Source organism: Neolamprologus brichardi, chromosome 17, assembly GCF_056152115.1.
Source record: "Neolamprologus brichardi isolate AB-2024 chromosome 17, ASM5615211v1, whole genome shotgun sequence".
NCBI classification, from domain to species: domain Eukaryota; kingdom Metazoa; phylum Chordata; class Actinopteri; order Cichliformes; family Cichlidae; genus Neolamprologus; species Neolamprologus brichardi.
This window is the reverse complement of record NC_142120.1, coordinates 25,185,960-25,205,673: the sequence shown is the minus strand read 5'-3', so window position 1 is coordinate 25,205,673 and position 19,714 is coordinate 25,185,960. Positions and strand designations below refer to the sequence as shown.

The 19,714-nt window shown below is 38.8% G+C and overlaps 1 protein-coding gene across 1 annotated transcript; it reads right to left on the bottom strand.

The window, feature by feature from the left end:
• Positions 1-1,977: 1,977 nt before the first annotated feature.
• On the bottom strand, positions 1,978-17,147 carry tspan1 (tetraspanin 1). Its single transcript, XM_087830999.1, has 7 exons — positions 17,091-17,147; positions 11,570-11,776; positions 10,480-10,554; positions 4,858-4,956; positions 3,366-3,509; positions 2,117-2,200; positions 1,978-2,037 (listed from the first exon to the last, which is right to left on the bottom strand). The coding sequence occupies exons 1-7, from the start codon at positions 17,145-17,147 to the stop codon at positions 1,978-1,980; spliced, it is 726 nt and encodes a 241-aa protein (XP_087687125.1).
• Positions 17,148-19,714: the final 2,567 nt, after the last annotated feature.

The following is a 19,714-nucleotide window of genomic DNA, read 5'->3' as shown; positions in this document are numbered from 1 at the left end:
TTACATGCTGTTTCTTTTTCATTTGAAAGTCAGCCATGTCTGTACTTCTTGCTGTTATTTTTCTGTTATAAATGACTGTTTGAACAAGGCTAATGGATAATGTTTGAAAGCATTAATTCAAGAGCAGTGAATAAGCAGTTGAAATTAAAATAGAGGAAAAATGTCTTAAAAAAGGTAAAAATGTTAAGTGACAATATTACAATAATACAGAGAAAACATAAACATTCAGACTACGTCGTCATCTAGAAATTTGATTCTGGATTTAACAGGGACCCAGTGAGAAGAAGCCAAAAAGTTACATCAGTACTCTCTGCAGCATTTTGGATCAGCTGAAGGCTTGAATTTAGAAGCAGGACATTAATGATCATCTTAATCATCATTCCTTAAGACATTCCTGTAGTTTAAATAATTGGTGCGTGTTATGTGGTTTCATGAACAATTCAAGCTGCATATGTCATCCACATTCTTGTGTTGTGGCATTCTTATGCAAGGCCTTCTAATTATACTGCATAGAAGAATCATATATAATGCAGATGGTATTGGTCCTATCTAAAAATCCTTTTAGATAGATTTTATTTAAACCACTGCAGCACAGTATCCTTAATACCTACATCATGTTCTACTAGATGTATGTAATTATTGTGATCAGCATTATTAAACGCTGTGTTGAAGTCAGAAGCAGCGGAAGAAAATCATCCATCATGACACAGAAACTCCGATCAGAGAAGTAGGGCCTAAACCATTGCAGAGCTGAGGCAGTTATGCCCACCCACTCTTCCTGTCTGGTAATAAGAATTTTGTGGTCCACTGTGTCAAAAGCAGCTGTTAAATCTAAAAGCACATGTAAAAAACTTTTCCCTGAATCCATTGCTTAAAATATGCTCTTAAGATCAATTAACAACATATTTTTCAATTCCAGCAAGCATACTGACCTGTCCTTGGTGTTGTACAGCAAAACAGGCTCAAGCTATCATTCTTCCACCACTGTATGTCACAGATGGGATCAGGTTTTTATGCAGGAATCCAGTACTTCCCCTTCTCCAAACAAAACACTTCTTAATTTTCTTACTATATATGATTGTAGCATATTTAGGTACATATGTCTGTATGTACCCTTGGAACTCCTTAACAGCTTGGCTAATGGTAAAATGGTAAATGGTCTGTATTTATATTGCGCTTTACTAGTCCCTAAGAAACCCAAAGCGCTTTATACATCCAGTCCTCCACCCATTCACACACTGGTGATGGCAAGCTACATTGTAGCCACAACCACCCTGGGGCGCACTGACAGAGGCGATCTGCATGAAACCTTCCACAAACATGATTACCCATGCAGCAATTACCATCTATATGTTTTAAAACAACAAAACATTTATTGTAAATTCCAGTACTTTAGATTTTCATTTTCATCATCAATATGATGTTACGTTTCTTTCACACCACATTTAGCATATGTCACCTGAAGCAATTTGTTTCCACAACAGACTTTTGTTCAACTCTCCACTAAATATGGGTAAAGGTTTTTGTTAGTTAAACTAAATCATTTTGTTCTGGGTGCTCGCTGACTGAACCTCTCCAGCTCACAGTTTTTCGTTTGCTTCTAACTTTAGGTCCTTATACTGAGTTGACTTTCTGACTTTTGTTGCGGATCTGAAACTGTGGCCACTAAATGCGAATAATAAAAAAAAACAAATCCCAAAAGGTGTTGAAAAAAATAACCCAACACTGAAACACATTCAATAAATGTTTGAAATATTTTATTTTATATATACATTCTTTTTGAAAAGGCAACATTGAAAACCAAGGATGATATTGGTAAAAGTGTACTACTTCTAACAGAAACTTATATATGATGTTTTTTTTACATAATAAATATGACTTTATAGCTAATTATTGCATAAAAAGAATAAGAGTGATGTTAATATAGTTTTTAATTAAATTATCTGTCACTCCCAAAATGTTCTCAGTGAAGACCTCTCAGCTATCTTCGTTATCCAGGTGGCAGTACAAGTTAATGGATACCAATATGGCAGCAATCTGGAGAAACAAAAGTGTAAGAGTCCAAACAGAATGACATAAACACGAATGCATCCTTAAGCTTTGCGTGAGTTTTTACCTCCAGTAATCCAATTCCTGCAGCAGTGCCTCCCATGGTGCTAGCGTTCTCTTTAATGATCATCAGGATCTGCTGAAAACAGCCCTGATAGGAAATGGGCTCTGGTTAATTCCTAATGCATTAACATAACACGCATGGCTGACACTCATGCAGACACTAATGCAAAAATAACATTCGCAAAACTGCAAAATAATGATTGGCTCAAAATCCACTACATTTCTAGGCCAGAATCAAGATGCTTGGGGCAGTCAACACTTGGTCCAGAATCAAATATTTTAACTGTTGCTACCGTCATAGAATTTAGACATACATGGTCCCCCACTGTTAAAATCTTAGTGACATTTTGGTGTTTTTCATTTGTTTGCATAGCTCTGAGATTATGCAGAAAGAATGACTGATGAAATTCAATCCATGCAGGAGCGACAATGAGACTTCAGTTGAAGATAAGTTAACCTGAAAAAATGTTAAAGCTTAAAAACGCATGGCAAAAAACAAAAAAATAGTTGCAGTAGACAGTTTTCATTGTTTTTACTGGACATTGTTGTCATTGGGCAGGATGTTCCACACATTTTCACACCACTCCATGTGTCAGTAATGAACTACAATGTGGGTGGCATGGTTTCAATACCGGGAATATACACTTTATTTATGCTTAACACCATTTATGTCTATGTAAAAATATTTAATATTACAGCATTAAAAAGGTCTTTTACAGGTTTTGGTCTCTATAGTTAGTTCTTATCTAACAACCATACTTAAATAGCACTTTTGTACTAGAATTAAACCCTCAAAATGCAGTTTAATAATACAAGCCTCATACTCCCAATCACTCACACATTCATACAGTGCTTTATTCTATGCCATACCATCTTGTCTAGCACACATACTCTAATAAAAAGGCATCAGAATCTTGGCCGAGGATATTTCAACATGTAAACCGGAGGAACCGACAATCAAACTACCAACTTTCAAATTAGTAGGCAACCTGCTTTACTTCCAGGCCCACAGTCCCCAGACAACTTCATAGCATGACAGAATATTTGTTTTCACTTCTTTTGATTCTATTTTGATTCTAATTAGTGGTCACTAACAGCTACATATGTAGCTGGCAGTTGTCTGCTACATATCAGTGAACTGGACCTGGAAGGCCACAGAGCATGGCAAACAGTATTCCTGCTAAACACTAGCTTGTTTCAATTGCCATTGTTTTCATGCCAAAGCTGCACAATGTATAATGTGGTAATTTCACCTGCACATTGCTGTACTCTGCCTGGGCTGGGGTGCAAGTGTTGTTGTTGGTCCTGCAGCAGATGGAAGGCAGGCTGCCTCCAGTTGCATTTTGGAAGTTAGAGCCTATGAAATCAGTGTAGTTGGAGAAACCACAGCAACGTAGCTGAAAGAAGGATGACATTCTTGTGTTATTCATGCCGCAGGAAAATATGTGAAGAGGGTTATCTACATAATGATCCTTTCTTAAAGGCACTGTCTTGTCATGATGTTAGTGGTTTCTATCTCCTCTTTCGGACACATATTCCAGCAGGGTGTAGGTGTTACTTGCCTGAATCTCATTCTTCTCTTTCAGCTAACTCTTCCGGACTTGCCTTAGTCTCTGCAGGTATTTGGTGGTTGCAACTTTCCTGGCAACCGCTTCATGATTCCCACATCCTTGTGAGATTGCCCGGTAATTCTCGCTATTCTTAGTGTCTGCAATGTTCCCTTTTGGTTTTGCAATCCCCTCAGTTCTGACTACCATCACTCTCTTTGTTTGTTCCCTCTCCAGTTCAAATAGCATTCCAATGTCACTGGTGTAGATCTTGGTGGGATGGATAAGTGAATCGATGTCCTGTTTACTCCTGGCATACAGCTTGATATCATCCATGTAAAGGAGGTGGCTAACGATTGCTCTATTCTGTAGGTAGTGTGTGTAATCAGTCTTGTCAATCACTTGGGATAAAAGAGTTCAGGCCTACAAAGAACAGTGGGGGAGAGCATCTTGAACAACTGCTCTGTTTAGCAGTAGCTGATGCTTTGCCCCTCTGATCCCCAAGGATCTGGGAACATTGGGGATCAGCACTGTCCAGCCTTCAGTTATCTATTCCAGCTACGTGTTGTCCATTAGCAACCGGTTCATTTCTGCTGCCAGGTGCTCATGGAGTGCAGTTAGTTCTTCAGCAACCAGCTGTGAATCATGGTGGGGCCTGGTACTGTCCAACTGGTGCTGTTCATGCTTGACACTCTTTGTTGGATGTTTGCCACTGTGATGGTTACTAGATCCTGTTCAGGCAGCAGAAATCCAGACTCATCCGACAAGACAATGTGTTTGGAATTGTCTGTTATTTGAGTTAGTGTTGCTTTCCTACCAGCTCAAAGCATCCCAGCCAACCTTGTCTGACTTCCAACATTAACAAGGAATTTCACTCACTGGATATATTCTCTTTTGAAGATCATTATCTGTAGGATGACTATGTTCTAAAATACAGGTAGATCAGCGATTTCTGAAATACTCAGACCAGCCTGTCTAGCATCAGCACCTATGCCATGTTCAAGTCCCTTAAACCACTTTTGTACATGACTAAATGCATTTGTTTCTGTCATGTGATTGGCAGAACATGTTATAACATGATATATATGTTAATATGCAGTTAAGCAGGTATACATAAATCGGTGGTGAATGTATATACAGTTTATATATAAAGTTCTAAACACATATAACAAGAATATGAAAACACAATATCCTGTACCTGTGTCATGGTGCTGTTCCAGAGCTTAGTGACAGCAGGATCATTACCATATTGATTCTGTAGAGCAGGAGTCGCCCACGCTCTCAAGATCCCCTCAGCCTGTGAAAAGAAAAGATTTACTGACATCATATATAAACAAATATATCCTCACTGGACACATCTAGTCTGAATTTTATATTTTATTTCTAAAGTCACTGGGTCAAAATTACCCAGTGACAATCCTTTCTTTCTATACTCCCTAGGTTGTTATGTTTAGTTTTAGTGTCTTGTGATGTCTAGGTAAACTGTGTCAGATGTGTCCTCACTTCCCACATTATCCCTCTTGTATTTAGTGCCTGTGTCTTCCTGTGCTCCGTGTCGCGATCCATGGCTGTGTGTTTCCTCGTGTGCCTCTCCATGTGTTTAGGTTATATTTTCGCAGTTTACTTTTGTACCATTTTCCCCTTGTGTCAGCAATAAAGCTGCCTTTTGAGTTCACTTTCTTGCCTCCGTGTAGTCTGCGATAGAGTCCTGCCTGCCTTTCCTGCCTGCACAGAGCCGCATCATGACAAGGATAGCTTGCCCTCATGTCCTCCCTTCTTTGTTTCCTTTCCTTTGCAGATTGCTATTTCTGTTTTGATAAATAAACCTATCATGTACTGTCAAAAAGACCTAATTGATGGGTAGGGAGGGTCAGAAATGTACTCTAAATGCATGTAGCCATGTACAGCCCTATTTTTTTTCCTTTTTAGCTTCTCTGTGTGGGTGGACATGTTTGAATGCGTGCACAGTGAATGGGATACATGGGGTATCCCAAGGGGATGCTGCGATACAAGTCACAATTAAATATGCCCCCCAAGTGAGGCTAAGATCAGAAAGATATATTACTAGGAGGCTAATTCAACACTGTCAATTGCCCTGCACCTTGTCACTTTCTGTTGGATGCATGCACGTGCGCGCGCGCGCGCACACACACACACACACACACACACACACACACACAGTGGATAAGCAACAAAGAGCTTGAAGTAATACACAGTTCAGTGATGCAGGAGATGTTAGCACTGTACCTATCAATGTAGAGTGGTATGAACACATTTACACATGATCAAAATCTCCACCTTCATTTTTTATTAAATTATTGATCTCTTGCTTTATAGTATGTTGCTGTTTTTTAAATAATTAACAGTATCTTTTCTTGTATGGCTTACATGTTAAGAAGAAAGCAATAAATAAAAATCAAAGCAACTACTTCCAAAGAAAGTGATATAGTCTTTTGTTCATAGGAGTGAGATGAAGCATCATCAAATATGTTTCCAAACCAACTTCTTTCCAAGCCAAAGATTAGAAAATATGATGAAGCATATCTTGCCTTTGGCTCCACCTACGTGGCTTCACCACCTATGTGTCGCCTTCTGTTCCTAAAAAAAGCAACAGAGCTCTCGGTGGTCTCACAAACTCAGGTGGGATACTGTCTGTCCAATCCAAAGTAAAGTCCGGGTTCTGTCTGAGGTTGATGTCTAAAAATGATCAGTGCATTGCTGGAAGACGCAATAAAAAGGCATAAAAACATGAAAACACTGTGCTCCCAACTACCATGCACAAAAAGGTGCACGGTAGTTGGGAGCACTGTGCCACTGGATACGTCCATACGTGCCAGCAAGAAGTAGCTTTCCAGAAGTGGTCCTTGATTCTTGGAAAACTCTTCTGACTCTTCTAACCCTTCTGAGAATTGTGTTCACTGCTCTGTGTGAAATCTTGTGGGGAACACCTGACCATGGCTGGTTTATGGTGAAATTACCCTTGCGCTCAATACTTTTACTAAAAGTCTTTTAGTAACATGGACATGTATGTTTTGGTTTATTGCATGTGTGAGTTAGAATGGATGTTACCAATATCTAATCAGAATTCCATGTTAATAGCACATTTAGAAATATATTTACTTAGAAAATTGGAGGCATGTTCAATACTTTTTTAAAAATCTGTTGTACATGTATCAGTACAACATACATTTATATTCCTCTTGTTTTTTGGGGTTTTTTTTGTTTGTTTTTTAAGGCATTTGGTTTTCAAACATTTTCTAAGTAAGGATAAGAATTAAAGTGGCGCAACTGTTGTGTCACTAAACATCACAGCACATCTAGTTCACTAATGTACTCAAAACTCATATCATATCAGCCCTGTAATATATCTCCATTTTGGTCACTTTGTACAAACAGAACCATGACAACGACCACTGACAGCTTCTCATAATACATGCTGGAAATCTCAGTTACTCTGACTACCTGAAGGTTATTGACTTCCTGGTTAGATGAGCAGCAGAGACCCAGAAACCAAAAGGCAGATTTATGCTGCAGATGAGTAATACAGGATGGATCAGGGCTTTATTTATATCCTCCTTTATTTGTACCCGCCTCTGTCTTTTACATATTTACACAGGCAGCTATATATATGCATATTAGATGTATATTGTCCATTTTCATTATTCCACTGGTATAGTGTTTATTGTGTCTTATGAAAAGCAGGAGATGGAAAGCTGGTCTCACACATTAATATCCACGATGGAGCTAGCAATGAACAAATGATGCTAAAGATAACAAAGAGCACATTAAATTGTTTTAATGAAAACAAAGCTGAGTTATATTTTACATTTAATGGGGGTTCAGGCAATAGCTTGGGCCCACTCCTCACTTTCTCTAGACAAGCATGCTCTCTGTTTTCAAAACATCTCTCACCAGTTGCCGTTTACATGGCTGGCTTTGGTTTGCTCAGCTTTTGGAAATGAGAGTGGAGAGTTTGAATTTAACAAACTCAGAGAACGACAGCAGGAGAGCAGCTCAATGTTCAGTCTCCAAGGACAACCACCAACACACTTGCCTATAGCTTCTTTGTTTGATAGGTGGCACACTCAGGATTGAACAGCAACATAATATATTACATTCCACCCAGAGAAAGAAGTTAAATGCAAACCTGGACACTGCAAAAATAATCTTTAACAGAACATCAGGGCAACTGCATAAAAAATTAAAATCACTCAACAAAAAATTGATATATATATATATGTATATATGTCAATTTAGTTCAAAAACTGCTGATTCAAAAGCATCAGTTTTAAAGTATTTGCACACACATACACCAGTGAACGAGAAGGTCGCTTCCCTTTGCCTTTTGGGTCGGAGAATGGGTTCTGTCATTTGTGCTTATGCACAGAATGGCAGTTCAGAATACCAAACCTTCTCCTACTGGGAGACTTTAACACTGTGGGCAACAACAGTGAGACCTAGAGGGGTGTAACTGGTCGGAACAGCGGGTTACCCTGTGGGACTTCAGAGGTAGCTCATGGGTACAGGCAAGCCAAACAGAATGCGGCTCAGCAGTAGCTGAAGCCAAAAAATCAGGTGTGCAGAGGGTGTTCCTGACCTCAACTGAGGATATAGTCAACCAGTGGAAGGAATACTTTGAGGACCTCCTTAATCTCACTGACACATCTTCTGTAGAGGAAGCAGAGTCTGGGGACGAGATCACTGAGGTAGTTTATCCTTTATTGGCCAAGATTTGTACAGGTCCAATGGATTATTTTGTTATTTTGGGTGCAAAATGAAAAAATAATTAACATCTTTTAGGAACCATTTGAATTTTCTCTCTAGCCCAAAATGGTTGAGGAATATGAAAACGTGAAGCGCATGTGAAATAATCTAATCAGACCTGATTTTCTTTTTACGTCCATGTTCAGACAGTACTACCTTGTGGATGTCTTCTGCTACCATGACAACACAATATCCATGTAAAGCTCACTTTTTCTTCTTTCCAAAGCATTTTGTCTCTAGCACAAACGGTAACAGAGTTATGGACATTTAAAAACTGCTTGTAAAATGGGCCTGCTGGTGGGCTAATGGTAAATTATAATGGCCAACATTAAGTCTGTTTGGTTTCCACCACAGATGCCCTTTGTCACCAATTCTAAAGGTTAGGTTGCACACCATTTGACATCATCAGTAGGCCTATACATGAGATAGTTGTTTTCACTGGATTATCATACAAATGATATGGGGCAGCTCTGTCTCAGGAGGTACAATAGGTCATCAACTAATTGGAGCCTAGTGGATGGATCAGTCTGTATGTTGAAGTATCCTTGGGCAAAATAATGAGTTGCCCTCTGAGTTACAACCACATTCATTGGAGTCAGTGTGTGTGAGTATGAGAATGTTATGTCATAGAGTAGTAAGTGCTGTATGAATGTGTATGTGACTGAGTGAATTAGTAAAGAAGAATCAGTAGAAATTTAGAGTAAGTTAAAGAAATAAATGCAGCAGCCACTTGGCAAATAATAATGAGCCAGTCAAACTGAACTAAGTACAGTGGAACCACGACTTACGAAATTAATTCGTTCCAGAGGGTCTTTCGTAAGTCAAAATGTTTGTAAGTCAAAGCACCTTTTTCCATCGCCTTTTGAGTGAGGCGATGCTGGCTGAAGACGAAGTTCTTGGTGGAAGAGTTGGCGGAGGTTGAAGAAAGCATACGTATGCATGCATACATATGTACGTGTACATGTACATAACATTATGGAATTAAATGTATTTATTTTTTTACATTTTCTATTTTATCTATTTTGTTATGTGGGAATTTTGCCGTACCATGGGCAGAAATATTGCCGTTAAGTGCCTTCATAACTTGAATTTTTCGTTAAATGGGGTCTTTGTAAGCCAGGGTTCCACTGTACTCACTTCTTAGATCTAATCACTTTTTGTGTTCAAACCAGCAATCATTTGATCAGGATGTACATGTGTTGTAGCTATGTAAGACTACCAAAAAGTCTTATGTCCTCCAGTTTTTGGTTTTGGGAAATATTTCAGCAGTTATAATCTACAGGACTTTCTTTTGCTTGTTTTGTTTGTTTTTGCTTGTTTTTGTCCTTTTTTGTGATACCTTTTGCAGTGTGTACCTGCAGCTTAAACTGGTTTATCAACAGCAGAAGTTCAAACAAATGAAATGAAATTTCCAAGCACTGCAGAGTTCCTTCTGCTCTATTCCCCATTTCCCAGCTGCAGAAAGCCAAGTATTAGATTACCATTCTTGCCTCTGGAATTTCAGGCACAACCGATTTTCTCTTAGGACCCCAGTCTTCACTAACCTCCCTTTTCACAGCGCCTTTGAATTCCTTTTAATTTTTACTTGCTGTGGCACTAAATGAAAATGGAGCATGCATGTATGCAGGTGTGTGTGTGTGAGTGTGTGTGTATGTGAGTGAAAGAGAGAGAGAGAGAGAGAGAGAGAGAGAGAGAGAAGGCAGACAGAGGGGAACACATATCTAAATAGGCTGTTTTGCATATAAAATGCTTTAGGTTTTATATTTCAGAGTAATATATTGTTCAAAGTGAGAGACAGTGCACACAGCCCCAGGCTACCCCAGAGTCATTAAGTAGCAGAAATGTAGTGAGGTGGACGTAAAGCCCATAATTCAATAATAGTCCACTGGTAAGATAGAAAATTTATATTGAGATAAAATCCAGACAATGGCACAAAGAGGTGAAAGGGTGGGAGAAAAAGCAGAACTAGATGAGAAAAATAAAAAAAGACAAAAGAAAAAGGAATGAGAGCAATGGACAAAGAGAAAAAGGATGGATGCAGGAAATGAAAACTTACAAACGAGGTGTAGGTCAAAGCTACGACTCCAGTAGCCACTTCAGAAATGAATATGATGAGCATGATGGAGGCAAACTGCAGGGAGAGAAGAAGAGGGGAATGTGTCAAGGTTTTTCAAATATACTGATAAAAAAAGCTCATCTATAGTCGTATTGTTGTAAAATCAATGGACAGTGATGATCCATCTTCATTTTTTATGTTTAGTTCATTACAGCAGTTTCTCAGATAGGCCAAATATGTGCTGTTAACTGTGATGCCAGTTGTAGAATATACTCCTCTGCTGTCATTCAACTCACCAGGAGCTGTGGACATGATGGGGGCTCTGCAGGGGCAAAATGTGCTGCCTGTGCTCCTCATTACTCACTGCAGTGGGCTAAGAGGTAGTTAACGTCTTCACTAATGAGTGTAATAATGTACAATGTGTTGTACAAGGGCTGGTGGTGTTGCTGATATGGATGAGAAAGGAGGGTGGCTGATGAACCCAGTGTAAATGCAAGGATGGGTGGAATACCAAAAAAATGTGGGCCACTTCATGAAACCACACAGTATCATTTTTAGTGTTTTTGATCTTAATATCAGTGTCCTCATTTAAAAGCAGTGAGGCAATATATATATAGATTGCTAATCCATGATTGCTGTTTTATTCCATCTAATGAATTGAAATTTAACATTTAGTCTTATTTCTTTAGTTGCTCAAACTTTCCATTGAGATATGATTCCACTGAAATAATATTTAAGCAATTACAGGTGACAAAGTTTTATTGACTCTGAAGACAGACTGAAATGACTACCAGAAGCTGTGCATGAAATCAGTGACTGACGTGACAGGGTAGTAAAAATATTAGAAGATTGTCTAGGCCCCCGGAGCCTGGAAAATCTTTTAGTGACTTATTGTCAGCTTCAAAGTTCTGCACACCAAGTGAGTTTCTCCATCTGAATGCACACAGGGAGTGACTCTGCGTGCACCCTATGGTTTTCCTTCCAGTCTTTGTTCTTTTCCTTTTTGTTACTGTTTGCTACACACTCATTTGTTACGCCAGTGTTCAGGTACTTTATTAGCCACGGTCTAAAGCAGGAGTTGTCCACTTACTGTAAGGAGTAGACACTTGCTCTTCTTATGGGCTGCATAACAGCCCAAGATTCCCAGCAGCATCAGCACAGCCCCGATGACAATGCAAAAGAAGCCAACATTGACCACCTGGGTACTTTGTTTGGAGAAAGGTCTCAAGATCTGGAGCAAGGAACCCCCATCACTGCTCACCCAGATCCCCAATGCCAGCAGAGTGAGGCCACCCATCTGTAGGAGAAACAAGATCCATATACTGTACACTTAGGAAAAAATTGTGTCCATTGCAAATTTCTGTTAAGCATGTGCAAGTAATTCCCATTTGACAAAAATAAGTAAATTAAATTGTTTAATTGAAAATGGGATGATCTGTTCAGTTCACTTTTTTATTTCTTTATTGACTTCTGCATTTACTTTGCCATGCGTCAAGAGCAGTGCATCAATTTTAACATAGTATGTCGGTTTCTGTTTCCCTCACTCTCACTGTTATTTTCAATATATTCTACTAGTACAGAATCATTTAAATTGTATTATTGGATACATTAATTGGTTACATTGTTTTTTTTTACAGAGCTGACAAATAAACAAGTTATAATCTCAGACAGACAGCCTCACACTGATCTTGTTGTTATATCAGATTACTGCTTTCCCCGGGGTGACTGTAGCTTAAGCTATGCATTGTAATGTTTACTGTAAAGTAGTATTTACAGGTAAAAAGAAATTATGAAATAACTACTACAATGACACTTACTTGTAGCATTCCTTATGTTTCCTGCATTTTTTATGTTTGAAAAGGCAAATGGGGTCATCATCATTATTATGCACTAATTTGCATATATTTCCAATACACAGAGTGTAGTCAAATAAGTACCCAAATGTGTATCTTGGATATTTCTTTGCACTAATGAGAAAAATGGTTATGTAGCCTAATAGAAGGAAACCAGCTTAAAATATAAAAAAACTGCTTGGTTCACGATGTCTTCAACCTGTAGTGTCTCACACTGGTCCACAATCAAGCCTTTGCCGTTACTTAAGAAACCACATTACATCACATTACATGCTGCACCAATTAGATTGATGCATGAGCATTACAGACAACAGATAAATTCTTTCAACCACAATTTTCGACTATTTAATGATGTCTTATGAATCCAGACACTGTCAGGTGTCACCAGACAGTGTAGTAGTCTTTGTGTCTAGATTTCATGCCAGTAGCCCCTGAGGGTAAAAATAAAAGTTCTTTTCCTCTTTCCATCTTATAAAAATCCCAATTAACTTCAATGTCTGCAGCAGGCTGCCCTATGTGTTTTATCAGTCTGTTGTTGCAAGCACCATCTTCTTTGCTGTAGCGTGCTGGGTTGCAGGCATCAAAGCACAGGACACAAACAGACTGAACAAACTCATCAAGAAGGCAGAGTCTGTTGTTGCCATGAAGCTCGCCACCCTGCAGGAGGTGATCAGTGACAGAATGCTGGCAAGACCGCAGGCAATGATGGACAATGACTCCCATCCCCCCCATAACACACTGGACAATCTGAAGAGCAGTTTCAGGAACAGGTTCCTTCAACCTCGCTGTTGAGGGAACGTTACAGTAGGTCGTTCCTTCCCGCTGCTATTATTTATATGTATATTTATCTTAATATTTAATATTCTTAAAATTTCTTAATATTTATTCTATCAATATCTCTGTTTCTACACTCATTTTATGTGAGTGCTTGATGTTTGGTGTATATTTGCTGCTATGACAACTCAGTTTCCCTCTGGGATTAATAGGGTTTCTCTGACCTGTGTGAAGGCATCTGCATTTGCTGTTTTTTGTTGTTGTTGTCTTTGTTAACTTTGCTGTTGCCAGAGCTTCCTATTATGGACTTGGGTCAAGTCAAAACCTCACCATTTTTAAAACTGTGTGAACAAAATGACAGCATCTTTATGTCACTACCTTTATTTCGCACAGGCTCATTGAACAGGAACCGATTCAATAACCATCCAATGCTGTTTGAGAAAGCCAGCCTTCAGGTTTCTGGAGGAAGGCTCCGGGATTACGGCTTTGCCCGTAACAAAGAGAGAATGTTACTATCCTCCATTAATTTTATGGACTGTAGTGTAATTTTTCCATCTCCAGCTTTACAAAAACTGGACACTACGTATGTGTCCAGTATCCCCATGGGCATTCACCGAATAGCTTAGTAGTTAACAGCGCTGTTTCACAGAAACTGTTATCTCCAGGTGCTTTACAACACAACATCAAAGGGAAGCCCAGTGAATATTAGTCTCTAGGTTTGGTGAGCGAGATAAATATGGATAACAATTGAAAAAAGGTCAATATGATAAGGGCTAAATGTGATGTTGTCCTGCTGCTGTATTAATCATGTAAAAAATATTTAATACATTTTCATTAACATGACAAAGAGTCATGGCAAATTTAGAATTGGATCACATTTTATATCATGTCTTGCTGTCATAAGTCAGTAGTCTATTCAATTGCTGATTTCACTGCTGCGTGATACTTTCTGGTGAATTTCTGTTCACTTTGCAGGACTCTAACTATATGTATGTATGATGAAATGTGCTCTATAAATAAAATGTAATTGCCATGATCTCTCCGGCTCCTCCTTCATGTCTCCATCTTTGACTTTCTCTTCACTTTCTTTTATACCCTTTTAACCTTCTCCATCCCCTCTGTGTATTTCACCCTCCACTCACCCTACTTTGAAGCCTCATATGAGCAGTCAGGCTCTATCAGACTGGTTTCAGTCATGGGACCTTCTTTTGCTCCACATCAGGAACCAGCACTCCACACTCCAGCACTCTTTCAGACACTGACATGTCCCTTATGGGAAAAATCTCCTGCTTCCTGTCTTTGTCTTTCCTACACATTCTTTTTGTTTTTGACTCTCTCATTTATTCTTGTTTTCACTCTCCACCTCTTACCCTGGGGTGTCTCTTCAGCCTGTTCAGTACATCATAGCATTGTCGACTAAATGTGGTGCAAGAAGCATATTTCCCCTCAAACCCCATTTCTGTCACCATCATGCCCCATCTACAAAAAGGTGAAAAGTGTGCCAGCTATAAATACACTTATCACAGCTGGCACAGTTTTCACCTTTTTTGAGACCTTTGACGGTGTGTTATATGCATTTGGATGTCTTTTTCAGGAGCTACATTGCAAAGGGACTGGGAGTAAACCAGGTTTTATGAGACTGAGAATTGGTGCTAGTGGCAGAGAAACAATGTCTTTGTCATCTATAGAGACAGAAAGAGTCTTACAGTTAGTGGACTGTGACTGAATAACAGGCTGCAGAATGAGAAATAAAGGCTCCAATAAGGGGAGAGTGGGAATGAAAAAGAGAACAACCTCAGGGGAATTAGTTCACTTTGAAAAGCTTGGAAAGTGATAGAAGGATAGACAGATAGATTTATCTTTATTAATGGGCTATGTACCACAGGCCTTTAAGGTGGCAGTATTAAAAAGCCATCACTTGACCCAGGAGTTATAATTTTGGATATTGGCCTAATTATAGGGTAAATTATAGAGTAGTTGTAAAACAGCTAACTGGTTTGATCGAACTCATCACATACAGAAAGTGCAATAGTGAAGATCAAAAATGATCTGCTTATGGCTTCTGACAGTGGACTTATCTCTATGCTTGTCCTGCTAGAGCTCAGTGCAGCTTTCACCACTGTTGACCATAATATTTTATTACAGAGATTACAACATGCCATAGGTAATGAAGTTGCTGCACTGCAGTGTTTTGAATCATATCCATCTATAGACTCCAGTTTTTTCATGTAAATGGAGCATTTTCTTCACACACTGAGGTTAACAGGTATCTGTGCTAGGACCCTTAGGCTGTATCATTAGAGGATGTAGCATACATTTTCATTGCTATGCAGATGATGCAAAGCTTTATCTATCAATAAAGCCAAATGACATACATCAAATACTTAAACTACAGGAATATCCTAAAGACATAAAGACCTAGATGCTCTAATTTCCTGTTTCAAAATTCAGATAAAACCATGAGTATTCTACTCTTCCCTAAAGTCTTGGTGTATAAAAACATGGTGTACACATGGTGGATGGCATTATGGGCTTCCAGTAACACTGTCAGGAATCTTGGAGTCATTTTTAACCAGGATATCTCCTTCAATGCACACATTAAACAATTATGTAGGACTGCATTTTTGCATGTGTGCAATATCTCAATTATTATTCAGAGTATACCATCAGTCAGTACTGATGCAGAGAGGGTTGTTAATACATTTCAGCTCCATTGGTGTTTATAAAATTTTCCTTTTAGGGCCGGTGTAACTACTGGTAGCATAAGGTGTTATGTGGACCCTACAGACATTGGGCAGGTAGTCCAACTCCTGGCAATGCAACATATTGATGTGCCATCCTGGAGGCTTGCCGTTTCTCCTAGCACACTCTCAAGCCACTTACTAGTGTTTTGATCATGAGAAACACATTCACAGATTAGAAGATTCAGTGGAGAAGTACAAATCATATGTTAAGATAATCTTGAACAGTTAAACACTTTGATTAAGTGTGAGATTCATATTTTTTTTTTGGACTCTACTATAGTAGTTTTGCATGATTAGCATTTTGAAATAACTAGGCTTTTGAGCTGCCCCTCATTTCACTTCTCTGTCTGATGTAACATATTTTAGCTGCTTCCCTGTTCCCTATGAGATTTATCTCTCTTTAACTAGCATTTGATTACCTGGACCTTGTATGCACCTGAACAGCAGGAAGGGGCTTGTGTGCTCATAGCTCTCGCTTTTACTACATTTATTACTTATGCATATGTACTCACACTATTTATTTATAACTAAAGATAAGGAAACACAGTCTGAGTTGCTATCCTTTAATGTTCCTATACGTGCTCACTTATTTAGTTTTCTCCTGCCACTATGAACAACAGGGTTTAGTTCTTGAAAAAGCGTCTGCTTTAGAGGTGTTTTGAAGGGAGCTGCAGTTGCAAAAATATGTTTGAGCGTTCACATTAAAGCAAGATCTTCATGACCAATAAATAACTGTTACATCATTCTCCTGTGCTGTCTTAGATTTCAGAGGGACATCACAATCGCCGCACCTTGAGAGCTGCAGCACCAAATTTATCAAGCAGCACTCAGCCGATGATTTCCATTTTGAGGAAAATGGCTCATGCTATATCTCATCTATAGCTCACCTGGGAGAGCAGGAACCCAGACCCCAAGCAAACTTAGCTTAACATTGGTAAGACTGAGGTGAAGATGTACGTGGCATAATTAATGTACAGCCTTTAAAGTTAATGAGGTAAAAATTGCAACAACCAGGCAAAATCTTTGGTATAGAAAGAGTATTATTTAGGCCTTCAGAGTGGTCAGAGATGATTATGTAACATCTCTTTTTACACTGAATGGGAAAGGGAAATTATTTTCCAGGTTGTTTTTTTTACTTTTTTGTACGAATGTCACTCAGTAAATAAGTGTCTCACAACCATGCCACAACATCTTCTTCCTAGTCAGGCTGTATGTGTAATCAGAGTGGAAGCATACTTACAAAGATAAAGAAGTTGAATAACACCATCATGAATTTGAGAAACATGAAGGAGCACATTTTAATCTGCAATAGGAGGAAATTAATTTTAGGGTTTTGTACTTACATTACTGAGGACTCTTATCTAACACAAAACGCAAATGTTATTGGAAGGTTATGAAAAGGAAAATTAGAGAAAAGATAAAGTTCGAAAGTGGCAGCAATCTTACCTCTTTCTGTAAAACCAAAGTAGAGAAAAATTAAACCAGTTGGCTTTCTGAATTAAATAGTGGCTAAAAATGCAGCAGAAACTTAAATACAAATGATCATCTGTCTCTTTAGTTTATCTCTTTCCAGGAACTTCCAGAGATGCAGGTAAAAAGAGCATGTCTGAGATCATAAATCTGAAATTTGTTTCCTCTTGGTGGAGCAAGAGGAGTGCTGGGTGTGTCTTGGAGGATACAGGTGACTGCAGGTGAAGGTGTGGTGCTGCTTAGGTGGCAGTTGTGAACCCTGCAGGCACAGGGACACATTCAAAGCAGTGGATTTCCTTTTTTCCCTTTTTTCCATTTTTACATATTCATCACACTTACATATATCATTTACATTTTCTTCATTTGTGGATATGGCTGTCCATGTGGTTTGCTAGAGTCCCAAATCCTTAGAAAAATGTTTTTGAACCCTTTCCAGACTGATAGAGGTCATTAACTTGTTTACTCATTTGTTATTGAGTTTGTTTGTTTTTTTTAGATTGTGGCTTGATGTATGTGTCTGTGGTTTTTCACAGCATTGAAAAATGAATTTGCAATAGGCCTTTAAACCTGTGAAAAGATCAAAACAAGCCACAAATCCTAGGACAACAGATTAAGTGAAGACCGAAAGGTGCTGTAGGTAGCGCAGTATTCGACTTTGGAAGACGGAACCTTTCAATTCTAGCTCGTCAAAACTTGCAGCTGTGTCACGCTGTGTGAAACTTGTTGATGTTTGAGCTGTTCATATACTTTACCATCCAACTCTGAGGTCCCATTTGTACTCGAGCTGAACATTTTTACCGTTCCCATCTTGGTGTTTGAAATCAGAGCATAATAAGCAAGGTGAATCTGCTGACGCACACGCACAGATGCATCAGGCCAGCTTAGGGCTCACTATCTTGCCCCAGGATCCTTCAAGATGACTTGCTCCATCTCCTCAGCCACATCCAATATTTTTGAGTCCATCTGTATAAGCAAGACCTGCCCTATAAAAGAAGTTTTCTCAACCTCAACATATGTTGCATACATCATCCTACATTACTACAGCTAAATAGGTCAGAGTCTTAAGAAATCAGTAAATCCTAATAAAAGAACAAATAAACGATATAATTGTTTTTATTCTTTTATTACTTTTGTTTTTGATGTTTTCAACATTCATAGATTTGCATTATTTACAAATTGATTTGCAAACTGCCCTGTTCAGCATTACATTGTACACAGCCTCTCTCTCGCATCTTTTGGAAATATTATTACAGGACTTAACAAAGTACACTTATTTTATATGATGAACCACACTCTGCATATGTTCAGTTACTGTCACCACATTAAAACGTTGCCCACACTTGTTGGCACTCTCCTTGTCTTTGCTGTTTAATGGTTACTATCAGAGCCACAGATCAGCAGTATCTGATCTTTGTTACTGCTGCCTGCTGTCAACTCTATTGTTCATCTCTGCTTTCTTTGTTCTGTTTCTTACTAAGCACTGTAGCATCCCGTCCTGACCACCAGAGGGGAGCAGTGAACTACAGAGGTACCTGTCAGAGCTTTGTCTCTATTGTCCTGCAACTTTTACTGGCTAACTGGTCTTTCTCTGAGTACAAGAATGTGCCTCCCTTTGTCTTTGTTCTTCATTTTGACTAGCCGTGTGCACCTTTAGCAGCCAATCAAATGTAACTGTCTAAATAATACTTCTCCAAAATAAAACCTAGTATATAATTAGGAGTGTTGTATGTTGACAGTTTTCCCATATTGTCTTTTATGTTTAAAGAACAAAAGCTTCCTTGTCTCCCTTTGTGTCTTTCTGATAGTCTTTATTTGAAACACATTTCTACAGCGCTACAGCGAAGGGAGGGAAGCAAAATGACAGGAACCCTCCATCTAGTGCCACCTTGTTGGGAAGTTGAGTCCATATCAGCCAAAGTCTTTCTCAGTAATATCACTTTAATGGTCTTATTATGAGTTATGACAATCTCACCCACAGGGTCGTTAACCCACTGGTCCTTAATCTCAGTGAGTAAAGCACCTGTCAGGCTTTGTTAGCCATTAAACTGTTAATAATCTCTGCTCACGTCCAAGAACGCACGTACTCTGCAGCCACTGTGTGTGGAAAAAGAAATGGTGATTTTTCATCACCTCTGATGAAAGAAGTGGCAGCTTTGTAGATGTCTCACTGAGATGAAAAAGGTAAAAAACAAAGGTCTCTTAATGAGGTCATTTAGACTGAGTATTATCAGTGGCCCTCCAGGGCAGCCACCACAGTTATATACATGCATACCTTATAAATCCCATGTGAGCACCGACTCATCTTTTACCTTGATTTTAAAATCGATGTAATATCAGCCAGTATGTGATCTTATGATCATTAAAAGTTCTCAGATTCCTCGATGGAGTTTCATT